Source organism: Mesocricetus auratus, unplaced genomic scaffold (assembly GCF_017639785.1).
Source record: "Mesocricetus auratus isolate SY011 unplaced genomic scaffold, BCM_Maur_2.0 Super-Scaffold_100038, whole genome shotgun sequence".
NCBI lineage: Eukaryota > Metazoa > Chordata > Mammalia > Rodentia > Cricetidae > Mesocricetus > Mesocricetus auratus.
The window spans coordinates 10,348,606-10,371,937 of record NW_024429216.1 but is presented as its reverse complement, the minus strand read 5'-3'; the positions used below and the strand labels follow the sequence as shown (position 1 = coordinate 10,371,937).

Here is a 23,332-nt window from a genome sequence, read left to right as displayed (position 1 = left end):
CCCTCGGGGCCGCAGTGAAATCTCCCATCTAATGTGAGAGAGAAACACAGCCCATCCTACACGACCAGAACCGGCAGCAGGGAGGGCAGCAGGGAGATGCGGGAGACTGAAGAGAGACAGCAGAGTCGGGAAATGGGGTCAGAGAAGACTGGGGGTGGGGAGGATGGCTGGGTGCCCCCCGTGGAGATTCGATCCCGGGATTCCAAGCCTGGGTTTGTGTGGGTGCTGAGGGCTGGCGTGGGGGAGCAGAAATCGGGGGACCTAACCAGCACAGAATGTAGGATGGATACAAACAGACCGGCGAGATACAAACCGCCCTAAAATCAAGGTTGCAGGCTCCTGATGCCTTCCTCCGGACCCAGGAGCCCGAGCCCCACCCCTTTATTCCAGAAGCCCCACCGTGATTACTTAGGAGGCCACGTGAAGGAGGGCGGAAGGGCGGGGTGGAGGAATCTGGAATCCTGGCCAGGCTGGGTGGCCGGGATGCCTGGGTATCAACAGGGAAAACTCGCCTGACGGCGAGTCAGAGTGGCAGGAGTTGTCCTTGGTGTCACATCTCAGCTCCGCTGGCTGCCATGGGAATCCCCAAGACCGTCCTGCCCGTTCTTCTCGGGATCGGGCTCTGCCTCACAGGTACCCACCTGCGCTGAGTCCAGTGCCAAGAGGGCCTGGCCCAGGAGCCCTTGGGTCCCAGGGGAGAGCTGGGCCTGGAGCCTGGTCTGAAGGAGGAGGCTGGGCCTGGACCCCGGGTCTGAGGGAGGAGGCTGGGCCTGGACCCTGGTCTGAGGGAGGAGGCTGGGCCTGGACCCTGGGTCTGAAGGAGGAGGCTGGGCCTGGACCCCGGGTCTGAGAGAGGAGGCTGGGCCTGGACTCTGGGTCTGATGGAGGAGGGCTTGTTCTCTTGAACCTTGAGATGGTGGAGACCATGCTTGCATTGCTTCTCATCCTCTCTGAACCCCGCATTGTCGTCTCCTCTGACGCGGGTCTCGCTTCCTCTCCCTCCCGCCCCCTCACTGAGGGAATTTCTGGGGAGCATTTGGGGCTCCCCCTGGATCTGGCAAGGACCTTAGCTCGTCTTTGGACTCTTCTCCTATAGGGACTTACTCACTTGAACGTTAATGGGTCACGAGGGGAGAATTAGAACGATATTAAGCAAACGCTTCCGGCACGATGCTTAATGTGTGCGCGCCTGCTCACCATGGGATAGTTAGGTATCTGCGCGTGTCCCTCCAACCACATGTGCTTCTCGGTACCAGATTTCTATATCTAAGTATCAGAGTGTGTGTGTGTGTGTGTGTGTGTGTGTGTGTGCGCGCGCGCGCGCACGCGTGTGTATGTGTTCGTGTGTGCATGTGTACGTGCGTGTGTGCGCGTGCGTGTATGTCTGTGTGTGTTTGTGTGTGTGTGTGAGCGCAGGTGCTAGCCTGACCATCCAGGTTTGATCCCTAACACCCACACGGTGAAAAAAAAAAAGAGAATTGACTCCTCAAACTATCTGCTCTCTGATCTCCATATATGCACTGGGTGGGGCATACCATGCCCCTCCCTCCACATTATAAATAAAATTCAGTAGGAAAAATTGAGACAGGGTTTGTCTGTGCAGCCCTGGCTGACCTGAAACTTTCAGTGTAGACCAGGCTGGCCTCAAGCTCACAGAGATTCCCCTGCCTCTGCCTCCCGAGTGCTGGGATCAAGGCGTGTGCCACCAACGCCTGGCTGCTGGTGTCATTTCTAAAGGCATAATTGTGCTCTCCTTCTTGTGCAGGTGATTCTCTCTCCCACAACTTTCAACTTCTTTAAAAAAAATTATGTCTGGGGTGTGTGTGTGTGTGCGCGTGAGTGTGCGCGTGCGTATGGTGTGTTTGTGCCTGTGCATGCGCGTGTATGTGTGTGTATGTGGTGTGTGTTATGTGTGTGTGGGGGGCGCTTGCATCCATGTGTGTGTCCGTATACACGTGCGTGTATGTGTGTGTGGTGTGTATGTGTGTGTGAGTGTGTGTGTGTGTGTGTGCGTGTTGGCACATGCCACAGCTCACATGCAGAAGTCAGAAGACAACTTGCAGGAGCTGATGCTCTCCTTACATCACGTGGGTCCTGGGGACCAAACTCAGAAGCTCAGGTTTGACAGCAATGGCTTTCACCCACTGAGCCGTCTGGTTGGTCCTCTCTCAGCTTCTGTGTCCCGTGGTCTTCTGTCGTCGTTAGGGCGCATGCAAAATGTGCAGACACCAGAGCTTGTGAGTGAGGTGGAGCCCCCTTTAGGTGGCTTTGTGGGGCCTAAGTGTGGCATGTCGATCCTTACAGGATCTTGGGGGGACACTGGGGCTGCATCCAGGCTGCTCTGCATGAATTTACTAGAAGGTTTGCACAAACCTGTGTCGGCACTTGGGCCAGAGTTCACTTGTGCTGCTGAGCTGGCTATGTGTGTGAGACTGCACGCTTCCTGCCGTGGGGTATAGACAGCTTGGGGGTGTCTGCTGAGCGACGGGTAGAGCAGGAGGAAGATCACGTCAGCCCCAATGCAAGCAGCTGAGGGCTTGGAGGGCCATGGTGGCACTTGGCAAACGACAAAACTCTCTCGTGGTGACATGAGGCACAGCAGCCCGGTGTGTGTCTGTCCCAGTGTGTGGAGCCCTAGGTCCTGCGACAGGTCCCCCTTACCTGCTAACACACGCCTGCCTCTCCTAGGCTCCCAAGCCCTACAGTGCTACAGTTTCGAGCACACCTACTTCGGACCCTTTGACCTCAGCTCCATGACATTCCCCAGTGTCTCCTGCCCGCAGGGATGCTCTGAGGCCATGCTGCTGCTCGACACTGGTGAGGACCTGGGGGCAACAAAAGGGTGTGCAGCCAGAGAGATAAAGAGGAGATGGAGAAGGGAGGGAGGGAGGGGGAGAGAGAGAGAGAGAGAACAAGAAATGGGTTCCACAGAAGAGGAGGAGAGAAACAGGAAAGTAGGGATGGAGGAGGAGGACATGGCTGGGCATGGTGGTTCCTGAGATCCTGGCACTCTGGAGATAGACACAGGAGCACTGTGTGTTTGTGGCCAGCCTGGGCTACGTGGGAAAGAGAGAAACAGGCATGGCGGCACAAGCCTCTAATCCAGGCACCTGCAATCCTTGGAGGGGGGAAGCAGGAGGATCACAAGTTCAGGGTCATCCTTGGCTACACAGCAAGCTTCGGGCTAGCCCAGGGCTATACGAAACTCTGTCTCAGAAAAACAAACCAAACGGGGCTGGTAAGACGCCTCGGTGGTAAGAGCACTGGCTGCTCTTCTGGGGACCAGGTTTGGCTCCCAGCTCTTCGTCCGTGGCTCACGACCCACTGTTAGCTCCAGTTCCAGGGGATCTCACACCCTCTTCTGGCCTGTGTGATCACTGCGTGTGTGCTGCATACAAACTAAAATTAATTTTAAAAATATTTAAAAAACAACAGAGACAAAGAGAGCTGAGGGAAGAGAAGGGAAGGGGGAGGGGAGGGGAAGGGGGAGGGAGGGGGAATGAGGAACATTAAATAAAGGAGGGTAAGAAGCGAGGGAAGGACAGAAGAGGGGAATATGACATGGACACCGGGCGGAAAGAAAGGTAAAAGAAAAATGAGACCAGACAGCGAACGGCGGAATGGGAGGAGGGAGGAGGCCCAAACTGAGTGGGAGGAGCAGACCAGCAGGAGGGGGAGGGCGAGGCCACTCCAGGCTCGGTGCTTTCCCCAGGGTACCGCTCCCTGGTGACAATTGTCCGCAAGGGCTGCTGGACCGGCCCCACCACCGGCCCCATGCAGACCAACCAGGACGCGCTGCCGCCCGACTACGCGGTGGTCCGCGGCTGCGCGACGGACTTCTGCAACACCCAACTCAAGAACCACGACACCCTCCCCAACCTGAGCCAAGGTGTGCGGGGGGCGGGGCTGGAGAGGTCGGGGGCGGGGCTGGAGGGGGTGAGGGGCGGGCAGGAAGACGGGGATAGGGCTGGAGAGGTGGGCGGGGCTGAGGGTCCGGGGGCGGGGCTGCAAGACGAGGATACGGCTGGAGAGGTGGGGCGGGGCTGAGGGGCCGGGGGCGGGGCTGGAGAGGTGGGGCGGGGCTGAGGGGCCGGGGGCGGGGCTGGAGTGAGGGGGCGGGGCTGAGGGTCCGGGGACGGGGCTGGAGAGGTGGGGCGGGGCTGAGGGGCCGGGGGCGGGGCTGGAGAGGTGAGGGGCGGGGCTGAGGGGCGGGGGCGGGGCTGAGGGTCGAGGGCGGGGCTGAGGGGCCGGGGGCGGGGCTGGAGAGGTGAGGGGCGGGGTCTGGGCTGAGGGGCCGGGGGCGGGGCTGAGGGGCCGGAGTCGGGGCTGCAGAAGTGGGGCAGGGCTGGAGAGGTGAGGGGCGGGGCTGAGGGGCCGGGGTCTGGGCTGAGGGTCGAGGGCGGGGCTGAGGGGCCGGGGGCGGGGCTGAGGGGCCGGGGGCGGGCTGAGGGGCCGGGGGCGGGGCTGAAGAGGCGGGGGCGGGGCTGAAGGGTCTGGGGAGAGGCCTCCTCTGAGCTCGGCTCAGGCAGGGGGATGCCAGGCTCCTCTTTGGCATGAGCAGATGCACTGCGCGCCCGGCGCTGCCCGTCCGGAGCAACCTGTCTGTCTCTTGGTCTAACCCATCCACTGTCTTCTACAAGCACCTGACCCACCGACGCTCAGTGGCACCGAGTGCTACGCCTGCTTGGGGACCCGCCCTGAAGACTGCTCCCCTGAGAGGTCCCGACGGGTCCAGTGCCACCAGGGCCAGAGCGTCTGTTTCCAGGGCAATGGCCAGATGAACATCGGTGAGAGGCTGGTGTGGTGGGATGGCCTGGGATAGGGAGGTGGCGTTGCCGAAGATCCGAGGGCGGAGGCACTGGGGAAGCTTCGTTCTCGGGGGCCTTGGTCTGGGGCAGGAGGCTCGTCTGCGCTCGCCCTGGTCCACAGAGCTACCTGAGATGCGCCGGAGCTCACGGGAGGCCCCCTCCCACGGCCTGACCCCTCCTCACTGTCCACCCAGGCAACTTCTCGGTGCCCGTGTACATCCGGACGTGCCACCGGCCCTCCTGCACCACCATGGGCACCACCAGCCCCTGGACGTCCATCGACCTGCAGGGTTACTGCTGCGAGGGCCACCTCTGCAACAGGGACTCGGTGACACAGACCCTCCCCGGCGTCACGTCCCCAGCCCCTCCCCGGGCCCCCCGAATCCTGATCCTGCTGCTCGTTGCTCCACTACTGGCCATCGCTCTGGGAGGGTCCTTTGGGATCCCCGCGTAGACAGGGCCTCCAGGACCGCTTCGCTTCTCACCACCCGAGCCCCTAGAGCGGGCTCCCTTAAAAATGGCATCAAAACGAGAAGCCCACTCCTATAGCCCCAGTCACAGTCTTCCATCCGTCTATGCACCCCTCATTACTGCACTGCCCCCACCTCCTGAAGGCCTGGGAACTAATCAGTGCTTTGATAGAGTGAGGGCCCTCAAAATCCAACCAGCTTTCAACAGAGTCACCCTGCTGCTCACCAAGCCATCAACGCACGAGCCTTTTGTGACACCTCACAGCCAAGCCCTGCCACTCGCCTTAAAAGCCATTTCTCACAAGGGTGATGGTAATCCCAGCACCCAAGAGGCTGAGGCAGGAGGATCACTGCTTCAAGGCCAAGCTGGATAACACTGCAAGTTATAGGTCCAGCCTTGAGCTATACTGTGAGACCCATCGGGCAGGGGTAGCACACCTTTAATCCCAGCACATTGGAGGCAGATGTAGATGGGTCTGTGAGTCTGAGGTCAACCTGGTCTACATAGTGAGTTTGAGGGCAGTCAAGGCTACATAGTGAGACCCTGTTTCAAAAGAAAAGGGGGGGAGGGAGGGAGGAAGGAAGAGGGGGGGGAAGGGAGGGAGGAAGAGAGGGGGGAAGGGAGGGAGGGAGAATAAAACCCCTGCTTTTCAGTTTCTCTATAGCACAGCCGACATACGTACTACAGCCCAGAAGCCCCACTCTTGGCTCTACCAACCCAACAGAAATCAGTTCATAGGCTCCCCCAAACTAAATAGACTAGCAGGACAGTTCATACTAGCCACAAACTGAAAGCAGCACTAATAAATACGAACAGCCAAATGGGACGAGGAGGTTATGATCTAGTCACACAATGGAGTACGACATAGCCATGAAAAATGTCAGTTGACAGTTACCTTGGAAGAATCTGGCAAAAATCGTGTTGAGCAAAATAGGAAAGACACACATAAGATTCCATTCAAAGCAAAGTATAAACGTTGGTTTAAAAACAAAAACAAAAAACAAGCGGGCTCAGTTAGAAGTCAGAAGAGTGGTTATCTTTGGGGACAAGTGACCAGAAGAGGGAATATGGGGTGCTTGGAGGTCTAGACACTGAGCTATGAGAGCTAAGAATTCACTGATCCAATTTTCCTCTTTTCACCAAACTTTCTGTTGTTGTTTTGGGAAAAGGTCTCATGTAGCCCAGGCTGGCCTCAAACCCATTGTGTAGCCTAGGATGACCCTGATCCTTCCATCTTTACCTGCCAGACACTGGGATGACAGATTCAAGCCATCACACCTGACTTTTCTCAACTTTCCACATATATGTTATTTGCAATAAACGGTTTTAAAAATATGCAAACTTGCCGGGCGTTGGTGGCGCACACCTTTAATCCCAGCACTCGGGAGGCAGAGGCAGGCGGATCTCTGTGAGTTCAAGACCAGGCTGGACTACCAAGCGAGTTCCAGGACAGCCTCCAAAGCCACAGAGAAACCCTGTCTCGAAAAAACCAAAAAAAAAATGCAAACTTTATTGATGGGAAAGAGGCAGATAGAGGGGGTGCAGGGGAACAATCGGGCCCACCCTTTTCTTTTCTTTTTTTTTTTTAATATTTTATTTATTTATTGTGTATACAGTCTTCTGCCTGCATGCCAGCAGAGGGCACCAGATCTCATTCAAGGTGGTTGTGAGCCACCATGTGGTTGCCGGGAATTGAACTCAGGACCTCCGGAAGAACAGTCAGTGCTCTTAACCTCTGAGCCATCTCTCCAGCCCCCGCCCACCCTTTTCTTAAAATTGTATGTTTAGAGACAAGTAGCTGAGTTGGAGTTCTGCCTCCTCACACCGGCTTTTGAATCGTAGGCAGCACATTTAAATGGCAAGGATTGAGACAGATGAGGTGCCATTAATCTATGGTCCCAGACACTGGGAGGCTGACAGGAGGGGTTCTTGAGTTCAAGGCCAGCACAAGTAACTTAGTGGGACTCTGTCTCACATTTTAAAAACAAGTCAAGTGGCAGTGGCGCATGCCTTTGATCCCATCACTCGGGAGGCAAAGGCAGGTGGATCTCTGAGTTCTAGGACAGCTTGGTCTATAGAGTGAGTTCTAGGACAGCCAGGGCAATGCAGAGAAACTGTCTCAAAAAAATGGAAAAAATCCAGGTGGTGGTAGCATACACTTTTGGTCCCAGCACTTGGGAGACAGAGGCAAGTGGATCTCAGTGAGTTCAAGGATAGTCTGATCTACAGAGGGAGTTCCAGGACAGCCAGGACTCCTACACTGAGAAAACATGTCTCAAAAAACAACAAAAGAGTGACATGGGGAGAAGGAGAAAGGGGTTTATTTCATCTCATAGTCATTCCATCATAGGGGAGAAGTCACGGTGACAGGGTCAGGAGGTGGCTGGTCACTTTGTATCCATAGTCAGAAGCAGAGCAGTGGATGCTAACGCTTAGCTCACTTCCTCCCCACCGTTCTGTGTGGACTGTGTCACCCACAGTCAAGGCAGGGCCTTCTCTCAGTTAACTCCATGTGGAACACCCCTCACAGATGTGCCCAGAAGTTTGTCTCCTAGGTGACTCTGGCTCCTGTGAAGTTGACAGTCAGGGCATGGGAGGCGCCTGTGGTGAGGCTGCGGCCTCAGCCAGGTCTTGAGGGATGAGTAAGAGCCTGTCAGGAGGGCGCAGGTGGGGAAGCATGCCAGGCAAAGGGACCCATCTATGCCAAGGCCTCACAGGCACACATTGGATGGCAAGAGCACAGGGCAGAGGCAGGAATCAAAAGCAAGGGGCAGCCATTTGGAACCTGTTCTTCTGGGCTGGTGTGTCCCCAGCCCCAGCAATTAGTCAGAGCCAGCCTGCCCTCCTGATCTGGAAAGATAGAGTCACAACCTGCAGGCTTAGGGTGGGGGAAACTGGATATGAGTCAGATATGGGGGAGGCGGAGGAAGAAGATCAGGAATTCACTGTCTATCTCTGATACATAATGTCTAGCCTGAGCTGCATCCCCTGAAACATAATGTCTAGCCTGAGCTACATCCCTGATACATAATGTCTGGTCTGAGCTGCATTCCTGATACATAATGTCTTGTCTGAGATGCATCCCCTGATACATAATGTCTAGCCTGAGCTGCATCCCCTGATACATAATGTCTAGCCTGAGCTGCATCCCTGATACATAATGTCTAGCCTGAGCTGCATCCCCTGAAACATAATGTCTAGCCTGAGCTGCATCCCCTGATACGTAATGTCTAGCCTGAACTACATAAGACCTTATCCCAAAACAAACAAACAAAAGCAAGAAAAAGGAGTATGATCCAGTAAGGGAAGTCCAAAAAGGAGCCGGAGGGGACAATTTTGATGAGCATGGATGTACAAGAAGAAGCCTGTGTGACAAAGCAGTCAGAGAGATTTTAGGACCACTTGCATAGAGTCGGGACAGGGTCCGTGAGTGAACAAAGGTACTTGCCACGAAAATCTGGTGACCTGTGCTCGCTCCCTGGATCCGGCATGCTGGAAGGAGAGAACAGACTCCCCAGAGTCGTCCTCTGACCCCCACACATGTGCCTTGTCGAATGTGCGCATACACTCACCTCCGTGAGAAACAAGAAATAAAATCTAGAAAGTGAGCTTAGAGAGTTGGGATGCACTCACGTGTGAAGGCGAAGATGAGCAAGCAAAGGGAGACTTTGTCCTGGGAATACTGTGTGCCAACCAGCAGCCGTCTCCGTTTCCTCCCACAGCCGTGGAAGCCATGGGGGGCGGGGTCTGGAGGTGGAGAGGAGCATGATGGAAGCCAAGACGTCTGACCACACCGGAGGCAGGGGCAGAGGGAGAAGGCCAGCGAGGGCGACTCTTCCAAGTCTCCAAGGCCAGAGGGAGAAGGAAGGGGGCAGGGGTATGTGAGGTGAGGGCTATGGGAACGTCCTTCTCCTATGGAGGAGGGGAAGGTGAGTGCGATGCTAACGACCCTGCGTGGGACTCTGCAAACAGTCTGAACCCTCCCGGAGTGGCAGCGGCTGGGAATCCACTGGCTGCTCTTATTCCAAAGTGGACCTTTCCGTCTTTTTCAAATCGGTGGTGGCGCGTGCCTTTGATCCCAGCACTCGGGAGGCAGAGGCAAGCGGATCTCTACGAGTTCAAGACCAGCCTGGTCTATAGAGCCAGTTCCAGACAGGCTCCGAAGCTAGAGAGAAACTGTAAGGATTCAGATACTTTGCTGGCCCGCCCCTGTCACCTGGCAGAATGCACTCAGGCAGTACCCTGGTCAGCCCAGGGTTCCATAATTGTGTAGTCTGCACGCGGGTGCAAAGGACCCCTTTAAAAGACAGACCCCGCCCACTTACACACAATCGGTTGTCTTTTGCATCCAGTCCTCCCTTAGTCTCTGGGACGCTGGAGATTACAGGCTTTGGAGCTTCTCTGCCCACGGAAGCTGGGCGCCCTATATCAAACCATGTGCCCGCTATTGGCACCCTACATTCCACCAGTGACCGACTGTTGGGAGTGTGGCCTCTGCTCTTCCTCACTGGTCTGTTCCCCTCCTCTTCCGGGCATGCTAAAACTCCCCTGCCTGCCACAGTGGCGTTGTCCTGCCGCTTCCCATCAGGGCGGGAGCCTCCTTCCACCTGAGAATGCCCTGTTTCACTAGAACTCTTTCGCTCCTATTCGAAGTGTCTCTCACTCTCCGATTCGCCCTATGTGTGATGCCAGCGGCTCACAGTGAGCTGGCCTGGGACAGCGTCTGCTCAGGACGCTCTGAGGTTCTCATTTTTTCCCCCACGAATGAGGTTTTCAGGTTTTCTACTGACTGGTGCATTCGTTTCTGGAACCCACCCGAGGGGTCTCTGGGCTTTTGTACCCTAGCACTGCCCGTAGATGGTGCATTCGTTTCTGGGACCTACAATGGTTTGGTTTGGGATGTTGTGCCCCTTGGACTCTGGTGTCCTGTTGGTTTCACACGTCTTTCTTCCTCACTCGTGGAGAAAAAAAAAAGCTAACAAAATCATATCTGAAAACTTTCTAACTTCTGTCGGATGGGAACGGGCTTATGGAAGCAGCCATCTTGACCACGTGGCCTAGCTATAGGCACGCCCACTCTATGGGTCACTCCCTCCCCTCTGCCTGCTGACTTTTTGCCTTTTATTTTTGTCTCTAATTTCTTTATCTGGGTGATTCTTGTCACTGGCAGTTTTAATTCTATTCTGTTTCTTTAAATGTGCTCTCTGTTTGCTGCAATGTGCAAATCAGAGATCAGACTCTGCTCTCCTTACTTTTACCCAGTCCTCCTTAATATATATGTGTGTGTGTGTGTGTGTGTGTGTGTGTGTGTGTGTGCATATAATTGTATGTAGAGTTAGCTTACATTTTTAAACAGTAGCTATGTTTAAAAATGTAAGCTAACTCCATATACAATTAAATTCAACTGTGCTAAGTCTCAAATATTTCTAAAATGTTATGTATTTTTAAATGATGGTAGACATTTAAGGTTATAAGACCTATTTCAAATTAACAAAATATTATACCACTCAGTCCTTCCCTTAAGCTGTTTACAAAGGTTAAGCTATTACAAAAGGGGGTTTTTCTCTATTTTTTTGTTCTTTAGAGGTATAAATCTAACCTACTAAGCTAAGACCAGTTACAGTCAGGCTAGAGGGCTCTGAATAAAACACCCCTCCACAGCCTCTCAGCTTGGATCCAGTTCTCCAACAATCTGTCATTGTAGCCATACTAATCTGTAGCCATACAAATTAATTACAGGGATAAAGCCTTACCTAGCCACCTATGTGCTTAAGGCAAATAACTAAAGACAAATTTTGTCTGCTGAGATATACTAAACAGACAGACAGCCCTCAAATGCTCAGAGATCTAGAGAATATGGCATTTAAAACATTTTTGGTTTTTTGTTTTTGTTTTTTTGAGGCAAGGCTTTTCTGTGGCCTTGGAGCCTGTCCTGGAAATAGCTCTTGTAGACCAGGCTGGTCTCAAACTCACAGAGATCCACCTGCCTCTGCCTCCCGAGTGCTGGGATCAAGGCGTGCGCCACCACCGCCCCGCTTAAAACATTTTATTTTAAAAAAATTTATAGCAGAGAAACAGGTCTGTTGCTGGCCCCACCCCATTTCCTCCAAGAAGACTGGTCCAGGTGGGCACTGAAGAAACTCCACCCACAAAAGTGGTAACGCTGGCCACTGAGCAACCCTGCCTCGGTTGCTGCAAAGGACTCTTCAGACTGTGGACAGTGGAACTGACTTTCTCCACATTGCTTGGGCCAACGGTAGACAAGTCTTCCTAAAGCTCCGAACCCACAGGTCCCACGCTATCAGCAGAAGGCGAATGTCCTTAAAGCCTCTGCCCTCAACAACTGTGGAGGACCTGGGGGTGGCTGTCCATGCAGCGGGCTAGTAAGTCTCTGTTATTCTTTAATCATTAACTCAGGTAAAATTTTATCCTTCTCAAGAACTCTGATTCTGTTGATGACTGGTAGCTTTGCCAGCTTAAAGCAACAGCCAAAGTCCAACTGCCACAAAACAGATTTCAGGAACAGGTATTTTGAGGTTGATCTATGTAAAATGGTAATGTAGCCGGGCGTTGGTGGCGCACCCCTTTAATCCCAGCAATCGGGAGGCAGAGGCAGGAGGATCTCTGAGATCCAGGCCAGCCTGGTCTACAGAAGTTGCAAGTTTCACGACAGTTTCCAAAACAATACAGAGAAACTTTGTCTCAACCCCCCCTAAAAAAAATGATGGTAATGAAAGGTGTATGAATTGAAGTTGTGAAGGTCTGAGGATAACAAGGCTTCAGTGATGACAAATAAAGTGAGTTGAGACATTAAAGAGAGTGAAACATGTTCCAGATTTCTCTCTTTCATTAGCTACTGTTCATAGTCTTAACACTAATCAATAAAGTTTCAATGAGCTATTAATCCAAATCTAACAGGGTAATAAACAACATGTTATACTACTATATGATAATTGCAAGGTCAAAATTAAGGTGCTTTTCATTGTCCTAAAGATATCTGTCAGTTTTCAAAATGTTAATGCTTTCAGCCAAGTCGTTTCTAACATACATGTGCTGTTCATGTGTCTAATACTTAACAAACTCAAAGGATTCCTATAAGTACCAGGGAGCCAAATTGAACCCATCCAAACAGGTCAGATTCACTCCAAATAAATACTATTCAACCTTTCCCTGGTCCCGAGACTCCTTCCCTCACCTTGGGACCCCTGGGGAACCCCTCCCTCATATGATCCTCCTGCCCTCAAGCACCAGGGCCTAATAAAAGAAATTTTTTCCTAAGCTTCACTTTGTACTCTGCTCTGCCAACATCTTGCCAGGTCTAAGAGGCGCCAGAGAGTTCCATACAGCCTGAATTGCGATGACACAACCAGCTACCCCAGGACACGGCAGCACCCCAGCTTTCTCAGGTCCCCCAAAGATAGTCAACACCCCCCCAGGTCAGCAGGAAGAAGTCTTGAGAACTCTATATCCTTACTCCCTAACCTGCCATGCCTAACACCCCCCCTTTTTAATAATAAGTAAAGATGAGAATGAAAGGTTCAGGCATCATGCTGGCCTGCCCTGTCACCTGACAGAAAGCACTCAGGCAGCACTCTGGTCAGCCCAGGGTTCCATGAGGACAGTCTGCACGCAGGTGCAAAGGACCCTTTAAAAGACAGATCCCGCCCACTTACACTCTTGCTCTCTCATCCTTCGACCTCTCTCTCTCTGTCTGTCTATCTCTGTCTCTGTCTCTGTCTGTCTATCTCTGTCTCTGTCTCTGTCTCTCTCTCCCTCTCTCCCCCTCTCTCTCTTTCTCCCTTTAGTAAATTCCACGTGGTCAATGAATCTCTTGGTTCCTGTTCCATCACCATCATGCACTATCTAATTTAAACAAAAGAACAACCTTGTCTCAAAAAAAAAAGTTACATAATTTCCTCCCCTCCCCCTAGGCCCTCCTATCCTCCCAAAACCACAGGGCCTCCTATGCCCTCACCCTTGCTACTGCACAGACATATAAATGAACAAATGTACAATTGCAGCCTTCTGGATCCCTTCAGTGTTGCATGCGTTCCTTTCCAGGGCTGGCCACTTGGTGTGGAGTAACCAGTGAGGGGCATTGTCCCCGGAAAGGCTAAATCGCCTCTCTGAGCACTTGTTAGCCTCCTGTAGCTCTTCGTCTGGGGGTGGGGACTTGTGAGATTCCCCCACCCATGCAGGAAGGTCATCTGCTGCTGGAAGCGTTTAGGTCTCATTTAGATGGCCACGCCACTGAGCTCTGTATCCCTTCTGAGACAAGGTCTCGTGTACCCCAGGCTGACGTTGAACTAACTCCACATGTAGCTGAGGATGGCCTTGAACTCCTCATCCTCCTGCCTCCAGGTCCTGAGTGTGATTCTCTACATGTTGGTGTTTTCTGCATATATGGCACAAGTCATAAAAAATATTATTGCCAAAATAATAATAGGGGCTGGAGAGATGGCTTGGCAATTGAAAGTGCTTGTTGCCGGGCGTTGGTGGCGCACGCCTTTAATCCCAGCACTCGGGAGGCAGAGGCAGGTGGATCTCTGTGAGTTCGAGGCCAGCCTGGTCTACAGAGAGAGTTCCAGGACAGCCTCCAAAGCCACAGAGAAACCCTGTCTCGAAAAACCAAAAACCAAAAAAAAAAAAAAAAAAAAAAAGAAAGAATGCTGGGAAGAAGATGGTGGGGTCGACAGGCAGACACAGAGCAAGCAGGATGGGAAATCTGGAGATGAGGTAAGAAAGCCACGTGGCAGAGAAAGTAAATTACTAGGAATGGGTTGTATTGAGTTACAAGAGCTAGCTAAGCCTGAGCTATCGATCGAGCATTCGTAATGAATAATAAGTCTCTGTGTGGTTATTTGGGAGATGGCTGACAGGACAGGGGAACCCTCGCTACAGAGAGACACATGCATGCCATGGTCTAAGATGGAGGCGATGACAACATGTAGGAGGTGGTTAGTTGGCTGCCTCGTTCCACTATGTGAGTCCCAGGGGTTGGACACAGATCATCAGGCTTTGTGACAAATGCTTTCACCTACAGAAATAGCTTACCCGATCCGGGCTGCGTATCTTTAAGATGAATTAATGAGGGACAGGGTGATAGCTCAGTTGGTAAAGTGTTTTCTTTACAAGCACAGGAGCCTGAAGTAATTACACAAGAAAAGGAGGAGGAGGTGGAGGAGGAGAAGAAGGAGGAGGAGGAGGAGGAGGAGGAGGAGGAGGAGGAGGAGGAGGAGGAGAAGGAGAAGGAGAAGAAGAAAGTCAACGTGATGGTACACATTTGTACTCCCAGGACTTGTGGAGGTAGAAACAGGCAGATCCTGGGGGCTAAATGTCTGAGCATACTGGCCTACTTGGTAAGTCTGTGGTCAGCACAAGTCTCAAAACATAAAAGTTGGGTTGGTGAGATGACTCCATGAGTAAAGGTGACTGCCAACAAGCCTTAGGAGCTACAAAAAAAGAACCAACTCCTGCAAGGTGTCCTCTGACCTCTACATGTAATCTCTCCTCCTTCCCTCCCTCCCTCCTTCTCTCTCTCTCTTTCTGCTCTCTCTCCCCTCTCTCTCTCATGAAAACTAAAATAGATGGCCCCTAAAGAGTGACACACAAGTTTGATCTTTAGTCTTCACACATAATTGGACACGTGAACACACAATCACATACCTGCACACAGGCTAACACATGTGCACATCTATAAAAAAATGAATGGATGGAGGAGTAAAAGGATAAGAGTGGCCACGTGCTCACGGGTTAAATGTTAGCACTAACATGTTATGTAAGAAACATAAGAACACATGGGTGGGGTGGCATGAAGCCCTTCTGGATGCTCAGGAAGATCAGGATAGATCAAAACACACACACACACACACACACACACACACACACACGACCACATGTGTGCATAGTCAGATAATAGACACAGTGGACCCTGTGGTGCTCCCAGGGTCCTGTGACGCCCTCCCCTTCACACCCATATGTCCATCTTCCCTCAGAGACATAAATGATTCAATGTTTGCATCTAACACAGGACCTTGTCCCTTCCCCCATGATGCTCCCACTCTCCCTGGTGTCACAGAAATGAAGTCCAGAGTCAGCACCACGGACAGAGCCATCCTATCAGGACCACAGACAGCAACTCAACTGACTGAGGGGTGGGGCAAACGCCAGAGAAATGGAGAAATGGCACCCTCCACCCCCACCCCCTAGGATGGCGTGGAGCAGGCGAGAGCAGGAGAGGAGCTGGTCGGTATTACAGAGAAAGACCATCCCTATAAGGAGCATCCGTGGAGAGTCGAGGCATTGACTCGGGTGGTAGAGAATGGGAAGATGGACCCCATCCCCAGCAGCACCTTAACTGGGTGCAATGGTGCATGTCTGAAATCTCAGCACTCACGGAGACAAAGAATCAAAAGTTCAAGGTCATCATTGGCTACATAGTAAGTTCAAAGCCAGCCTGGGACACATGAGACCCTATCTCAAAAAAAAAAAAATTGAGCATTTTTCCAGTGTACCAGACATTATTCTCTTCCATTTGGACAGCAGGGCCTGTATTCCTAACAATTAGACAAATAAGAAAGAAGTTCATGGGGGCTGGAGAGAAGGCTCAGTGGTTAAGAGCACTGGCTGCTCTTCCAGAGGACCTGGGTTCAATTCCCAGCACCCACATAACAGCTCACAACCATCTATAACTCCAGTTCCAGGGGATCCGATGCCCTCTTCTGTCCTCCATGGACACCCGGCACACAGACACACATGTAGGCAAAACACCTATACACACAAAATAAAAATAGATAATAAAAAGGGAGGTGAGATCCTTTTACTACAGCACTGACACCGTAGCGATGACAAGGCACTAGTCCGGGGAGCGGGATGACCAGATTAGATGCTGTGTTAGCACCATGTCCTGTTTCCCTGTGACCGAACACTTGACAGAAAGCACCTTAGGGGAGGGAGACCAATGGTGCCTCATGGGTTGTAGTGGCACGGGGCGTCACGGAAAGCATGGTGGTGGGAGCGTGGGGGCTGCCTTGGTGGGTCGGCAGCAGGGAGAGAGAGAGAGAGAGAGAGAGAGAGAGAGAGAGAGAGAGAGAGAGAGAGAGAGAGAGAGAGAGAAAGCTGGCACTCTACTGGTTTCCCCTTACCCAACTTGCTCATTTCGGGAATCCCAGCAGGAGGTATCACTGCCCACACTCAGGGTGTGTCTGCACCCTCTTCAGCATGTCCTCTTTGGAAACGCCCTCACAGACGCATCCGAGGGTTACAATTGAAATGGGTCACCATGGGCCAGCCAGATGTCTCTGGGGATAAAGGCAAATCTACAAGAAGACCCCACTGATCCCAAGGACCCATGAGGTGGGAGGACAGAACCCAATGTATTCAGGCATAATGCTGGCCCGCCCCTGTCACCTGGCAGAATGCACTCAGGCAGTGCCCTGGTCAGCCCAGGGTTCCATGATTGTGTAGTCTGCACGCAGGTGCAAAGGACCCCTTTAAAAGACAGACCCTGTCTGCTTACGCTCTCTTTCTGCTCTTCCTGCTCTCCATGCTCTCTCTTTCCCGCTGTTCCCCTGGGGCAGACAAGACTTTTACCGTCTTCTCTTCTGTCCTCTCTGTCTCTGTGTCTCTTTTTTTATTTAAATTAGAAACAAGGAGCCGGGCGTTGGTGGCGCACGCTTTTAATCCCAGCACTCGGGAGGCAGAGGCAGGCGGATCTCTGTGAGTTCGAGGCCAGCCTGGTCTACAGAGCGAGTTCCGGGACAGCCTCCAAAGCCACAGAGAAACCCTGTCTCTGAAAAAACAAAAAACAAACCAAAACAAAAAATTAGAAACAAGGTGGCTTCACACGTCAATCCCAGCTCCCCCTCCCCCTTTCTCTTTACCTCTTTTCTCTTTCCTTCCCCCACTCCCCTTTCTAATAAAACTTCTCACTAAGCTCTGTCTGCCTGGCATGTCTGTCCCCCGCCTCGGTCACCCTCACCCGCCATGGAATCCGCCACGGTTGCCCCCATGCAAGGTTCCTTCAAGCTTCACCATGGCCTTGACAGTGACAGAGGCTGTCTGAAGAGGCGGTGAGATTTTATCAAGGAACGTAGGTTGCTGTGTGCAGCTTAGTGGTACACTGCTCCTCCAGCTTTCGTAACATCCTGGATTCCATCTCTGGATGAGAGAGTCGCAGGGGGTGGGGGGTAGATCATAAATCTTAGCAGGAAACCAAAGACAGCATAGAAACGAGTGGACGGCAGATGAGGAGATTGGAGGACGGACAAACGTCAGGAACCTGAGGCCTTTGGTGTTGCTTGCAGGTCAGCAAAGAGAAGCCAAGGGCAGTCAGTGCTGAGAGGAATTTTGACCAGGGTCAGCACGCGGAGACAGAGATAAAAAGAGAGTAACGTGTAAAAGAAAAGCGGAGGTTGACCGAGGAAGACTAAGGTGAAATAGTATTGGCTGGAGCTGGAGAAATGGCCAAGAGCTCACACTGCTCTTGTAAGAGGACCAGATTTCCAGCCTCTGCACCCACATCCAGTAGCTTCCAACTGAATGTGACTATAACTCCAGTTCCAGGCGACCTGACGCCCTCTTCTGGCTTCTGCTGGTACCTACACCCACGTGTTCATCTCCCACACATACATACACAAATATACACAGTTCTTAAAGATCTTTTATTTATTCATTCATTCCTTTATTTATTTATTTAGCGAAACGGCGTTTAAATGAGTCCACCAGACCCAAGATAAGTGATAAACAGGTATTTATTAGAGAAGCACTTACACAGATAATAGTAAAGAACCTCCGCGTTCTTCCTGCTCTTGAAGAAGCAGTCTCTGCCCTTCTGATGCTCTGGCTACAACCCAAGAGAGCCAGCCAGCCCCTCCTCTTCCTTATAAGGGGGGGTCTCATCTGCATGCCTGAAGCCACGCCCACAGGGCGTGGCCACCACCGCAAGTTCACTGGCAAAGCAAGATGGCGCTACATTTCCCTTTTGTCTAAATAAGAGAACGTTAAGCCTGATGCAATGATAACAGATAATAAGTACAGTCCAGGAGAAAGAAAGGTAAACACACACACAAACTTAGACCTACAACCAGCAAGAGCAACATTAAGCAAGGAACACATACTAGGGTTGGGGAGATGGCTCAGAGGTTAAGAGCTTTGGCTGCTCTTCCAGAGGTCCTGAGTTCAATTCCCAGCAACCACATGGTGGCTCACGACCATCTATAAAGAGATCTCTGGCCTGCAGAAAGACTTGTAGGCAGAACATTACATACATAATAAATAATATTAAATAAGTATCAAATAAATAAATATTTATAAAAAGAAACACATACTAAATGTCCAGTGCCAGGGTAATGGCATATAACAGAGATTACTCCAATAGTTAGTCTCATACTTAGTATTTTCTGTCTGAGATAAGAGAGGGTATTAACTGTGACTGTCTAGTCTTCAACCTCATCAAAGACCTGAGAAGGACAATAACATCACTAGGGGGAGCAGGAAGGACAATAACATCACTAGGGTGAGCAGGAATTGCAAGCATGTGACTTCCTAAAGGTGCAGGAAAAGACAGAATCAGCAGGCTACTGGACAGTCACCCCAGGTCTCACAGCAACATCAGGGCAGCCAACTTTGACTAAGGCCTGAGTATCTGACAGACCATCTCAGAAGCAGGAAAATTTAGTTACTTTAGCAAGTTTTTCGAGACAGATTTTCTCTGTGTAGCCCTGGCTGTCTTGGAACTCACAGTGTAGACCAGGCTGGCCTCAAACTCACAGAGATCCGCCTGCCTCTGCCTCCTGAGTGCTGGGATTAAAGGTGAGCGCCACCACTACCCAGGATCTGTGTCAAGTTTTTTTTTTTATATTGGCTACAATTTATAGGGTAAAATATCCATTATAGTTATTCCAATAGTAGATGGCTTCAAATGTATGTAAATGAGCAGAAAAAAATGTAACTGCTTTTTGCCACTGTAATATCTCCGTGCCAAGTTACCTAGCTTACTTCGGCTCACGGTTTTGTGGGAACAGTTCCATCACGGTGGGGGAAGATGGGGAGGCTGCTTGATATACCGTGATGGACCAGGAAGCAGGGAGCCCCTGCTGGTACCGGAAGTGGATATCAGCTATTGCCTTCAAAGCCCACCACCAGTGAGCCGCTCCAGCCGGCTAGTCCACAGTCCCGACAGTTGTCTCCAGCCGGCCAGATCAGCACTGCCAGCTGGGGACCAAATGTACAAACACACAAGCCTGTGAGGCTACATTTTGTTCTGTAGCACCTGAGACCTAACAACTGTGTTCAGACTGCGGTCTGGACCCTTCTGCTGGTCTCCCCTGGGGTCACGTAGGCAGCTGTATTCTGCCATTCCCAATCTTTTGCTTACAGTATCTGGACTCTCCTCCGGTGTCCCTCTCTGTGGGATGAGTTTAAACTTCCTGGCAGTATGGTGCTTTTGAGATCTGGGAGGACAGAAACAGGAGTTCCCTCTGCTCTTAGCACGCTCCAAGCTATTCCCACCACATTCTGTTCATTAAAACAAGTCAAAGGCCAGTCAGATATAAAAAAGAGAGCCATGCCGTCTCTTGGCTAAGGAACTCCACGCTCGTGCAGCCAGGGAGATTGGAGCGGTCCTGATGGCAGACAGGACGCTGGGCTGGGGCTCCAGACATCCCACTTAACCTGTCCCAGCCACCCCGTGACATAAGGACCAGAGCACTCTACAGGGGCTCTCGGGAGCTCTCCGTTAGGGATGGCAGCTGTGCTGTGCTCAGATCTGCCTCCGAACCATGTTGCTTGTGTGGAAAATTCCTCCGCAGAAGTAAAGCCAATGGTACACTAAGATCAGAGCCAGGGGCTTGGCATGGTGACGCACGCCTTTAGCCCCAGCATTTGGCAGGTAGAGGCAAGCAGATCTGTGTGAGTTAGAGACCAACCAGGGGGCTGCATAGTGAGTCAATCTCTCTCTCTCTCTCTCTCTCTCTCTCTCTCTCTCTCTCTCTCTCTCTCTCTCTCTCTCTCTCTCTCTCTCTCTCTCTCTCTCTCTCTCTGTGTGTGTGTGTGTGTGTGTGTGTGTGTGTAGTCAGATGTGATGGCACACATGTGTGTACCAAGTATCACAGCATGTGTGAGCCCAAGGCAGAAAGATTATGACTTTAAGGGACCAATAGGAAAGTCATGGCTCAAACACACAAGACAGAGGAGTGGGGTATGATGGCTCATGCCTGCAATTCATGTGACATTTGGAGGCAGGAGGAACAGGACTTCAGGGCTGTCCTTGGCTACGTGAGTTCAAGACCACCCCGTGCTACATAAGAACTTATTTGCAGAGCACTAGAAAAGGGCTGGAGAGATGGATCATTGGTTAAGAGTACTTACCCAGCTGGGTGGTGCTCTCCTTTAATCCCAGCACTCGGGAGGCAGAGGCAGGCGGATCTCTGTGAGTTCGAGGCCAGCATGGTCTACAAGAGCGAGTTCCAGGACAGCCTCCAAAGCCACAGAGAAATCCTGTCTCGAAAAAAACCAAAAAAAAAAAAAAAAAAAAAAAAAAAGAAAGAAAGAAATCCTGTCTTGAAAAACCAAAAAAAAAAAAAAAATAAATGAAATACATAAATAAATAAAATAAGGTTTTTTACATCGGAAAACAGGAAGCTGGTGAAGTAGAAGGAGAGATCGACCCCTAGTCACGCAGGAGAACTGTCCACTGACGTCCACCACGTGATGTGGAAGGCGCGCATGCCCGTGCACACACACCCCCGAGTCGATCAATCATTGTATGCTTACAATAAAGAAAACATACGGACTTTTTGTAAACTAACGGGGAAAGGAGGACAGGAAGGAAAAACAGGAGGGACGGAGATGAAAGCTGCAATGTAGAGATACTAAACGCATGCACTCGGAGACTGAAGGGAGAGACAGAAACCCAACGAGGAAGGAAAACTTGGAGCTGGTAAAAATATCAGAGACTGAGACAGATGGAATCCTGAGCGCCTGAGCGCTCTCTCCCGTAGCCCGGAAGCGCCTCCAGGGCGGGACTGACTGTTTTGTTGGTTGCAACATGCCCTGCTCTTAGACCAACCTCAGTCATTCAGTAGCTGTTCAATCTATAAGGACAAGAAAAATTTTGCTACGGAGCTGCAGAGTGCCTGCAGTTCTCCAAGTTGCCACTAGATGGGAGTCTTCCAAGCCTGAAGCCTCCATGAACCAGGTCGCGGAGCCGGCTTTGCGTGGTGCGGCCACTGGCCTAGGACCTTCAGGATGTCTTTCCTGGGGCTCAGCCTGCCAGTGCCAGCACATGCCCCGGGCAGCAAGTGACCTTTCCGCCTGAGACACCCTTTTCTCCACTTCCCTCCAGCACCAGCCAGTTAAACAACCCTTTGTCCTCGGCCCCTTCCGGCTGGGCCCTGAGGCTCCTGGTTCTCTTCCAGGCCCGGAGAGAAGCTTGGGACTAAGGTGGGGCCCCTGGGAAAAGGCCAGGGAAATGTCCTGGGGCCTTCGAATCTTCCAGTCTTCCTGGAGAGAACTGTGGGATCCAGTGCCCCTTCCCGCCTTGAACCCGGAGCCCACCCCCCAGGAACCAGACCCCAGCCCTCCGCCTTAGGCCCAGAGGTTCGGGCCCCAGCCTCCTCCCTTAGATTGAGGGTCTAGGGTCGGCGTTCTGCACCCTCCAACCCTGATCCCCTCTCATCCTTTCCCGAAGACCCCGGCTCCCTCTGCATCCCGACCAGGGTTCCAGGATTGAGCCCAAGGCTGAGTCACAGGAAGCCCGAGTCACTCCCACCGCTCGGCTCAGCCCCTCCCAGGGCTGGAGAGCCAGAAAATGAGGGCGGCTCATAGCTTCAGTGCAGGGATTGGTGTCCGTCTACAGGACCGTCAGTCAAAGGTGCCCACGGAGGCATCGCCCACATCCAGCCTTCCTTCCAGGTATCTCTTTATTTTCAGTATGTGTGGAGACAAATTTCTGCCTTAATGCCCATGTCTGGATGTCAGATTCTGCTTTTTCTTCACCGCTGTGTGTCTTCTCTAGCTCTTTAATTCGGTTGTGTTTTGTTTTTGTTGTGCTAAATATAGGGTTTAGGGCCTTATGTGATAGTGCGCTCTCACCAAGCCACGCCCCCAGCCCCTCACTGGGGAATTCTAGGCAGAGGCTCTAACACTGAGCCACACCCCAGCCCCTCACTGGGGGATTCTAGGCAGGGGTTCTACCACTGAGCCACACCCCAGCCCCTCACTGGGGGATTCTAGGCAGGGGCTCTATCACTGAGCCACACCCCAGCCCCTCACTGGGGGATTCTGGGCAGGGGCTCTACCACTGAGCCATGCCCCAGCCCTTTGCCTTTGTCTCCAAAACCTCTGTGTGGTTTAGTTTCTGTTTTGTACTTGGTTTTTTTTTTTTTTTTTTGGTGTTTTTGAGACAGGATGTCACTCTACATCCCAGATTAGACTCAAGTTCTTCATTGGCATGCCTCAGGTTCTAGATTTCTGGACTTATAGATGTTTGATACCACACCTGATTCCTGGATCCTCTGTGATGCCTCCCTCCCTCCCTCCCTCCCTCCCTCCATGTTTGTCTCTCTGTGTACATTTCTCAGAAGTCCCTGAACTGGGGCCCGGTATCTGCGCAGCTGGAGTGACTGCAGCTGTTCTTAGCTCTGGACTCATGAGTGGTGCCCGTCCCGTACACGGCTATCAGCCCCTCCGTGGAGCTAAGACGGAAGCAGAGGCGACCCGCTGCCCACGTGGTGCAAAGTGCGGAAGGGAGGGATGGGGGAGAGGAGCTGCAGAGGGGGCTGGAGAGGGAGGGGCAGAAAGATGGAGAGACGCGGGTCCCAGAGACAGAGAGAATGCGGCTGAAGAGAGCCACGACAGCAAAAGACGGTGACCGCAGAGGAGGCAAACGGGAGAGGAGGAGACAGCGAAACCGCAAAGCAGGGACGACAGACACAGACGCGCAACACACGCAAAGATGAAGAGGCTGAAAGAGGCAGAGACGGAGACAGAGGACCAGAGAGAAGTGGAAGCAGAAGAACATCAGAGCCCTGGGCATGTACCAAAAGATGGAG

General features: G+C 52.0%; 1 protein-coding gene and 1 long non-coding RNA gene across 2 annotated transcripts; both read left to right on the top strand.

Annotated features, from left to right (window-relative positions):
• The first annotated feature begins 508 nt into the window (after nt 1–508).
• Nucleotides 509–5,834, top strand: Lypd5 (LY6/PLAUR domain containing 5). Its single transcript, XM_040734645.1, has 5 exons — nt 509–633; nt 2,689–2,817; nt 3,713–3,889; nt 4,641–4,787; nt 5,003–5,834. Exons 1-5 carry the CDS (start codon nt 576–578, stop codon nt 5,260–5,262), a joined length of 771 nt encoding a protein of 256 aa, XP_040590579.1. The 5' UTR covers nt 509–575; the 3' UTR covers nt 5,263–5,834.
• A 15,363-nt stretch (nt 5,835–21,197) lies between these two features.
• LOC121135575 lies at nt 21,198–23,018 on the top strand. Its single transcript, XR_005872677.1, has 3 exons — nt 21,198–21,722; nt 21,970–22,193; nt 22,862–23,018. It is a non-coding gene; the product is annotated as an uncharacterized LOC121135575 (long non-coding RNA).
• The last annotated feature ends 314 nt before the right edge of the window (nt 23,019–23,332 follow it).

Bases quoted from the DNA above. Each gene is read 5' to 3' on its own strand.
- Lypd5 (XM_040734645.1), top strand. From the start codon at position 576: ATGGGAATCCCCAAGACCGTCCTGCCCGTTCTTCTCGGGATCGGGCTC. The intron at 634-2,688 runs GTACCCACCTGC...TGCCTCTCCTAG, and splicing joins GATCGGGCTCTGCCTCACAG to GCTCCCAAGCCCTACAGTGC. The intron at 2,818-3,712 runs GTGAGGACCTGG...TGCTTTCCCCAG, and splicing joins CATGCTGCTGCTCGACACTG to GGTACCGCTCCCTGGTGACA.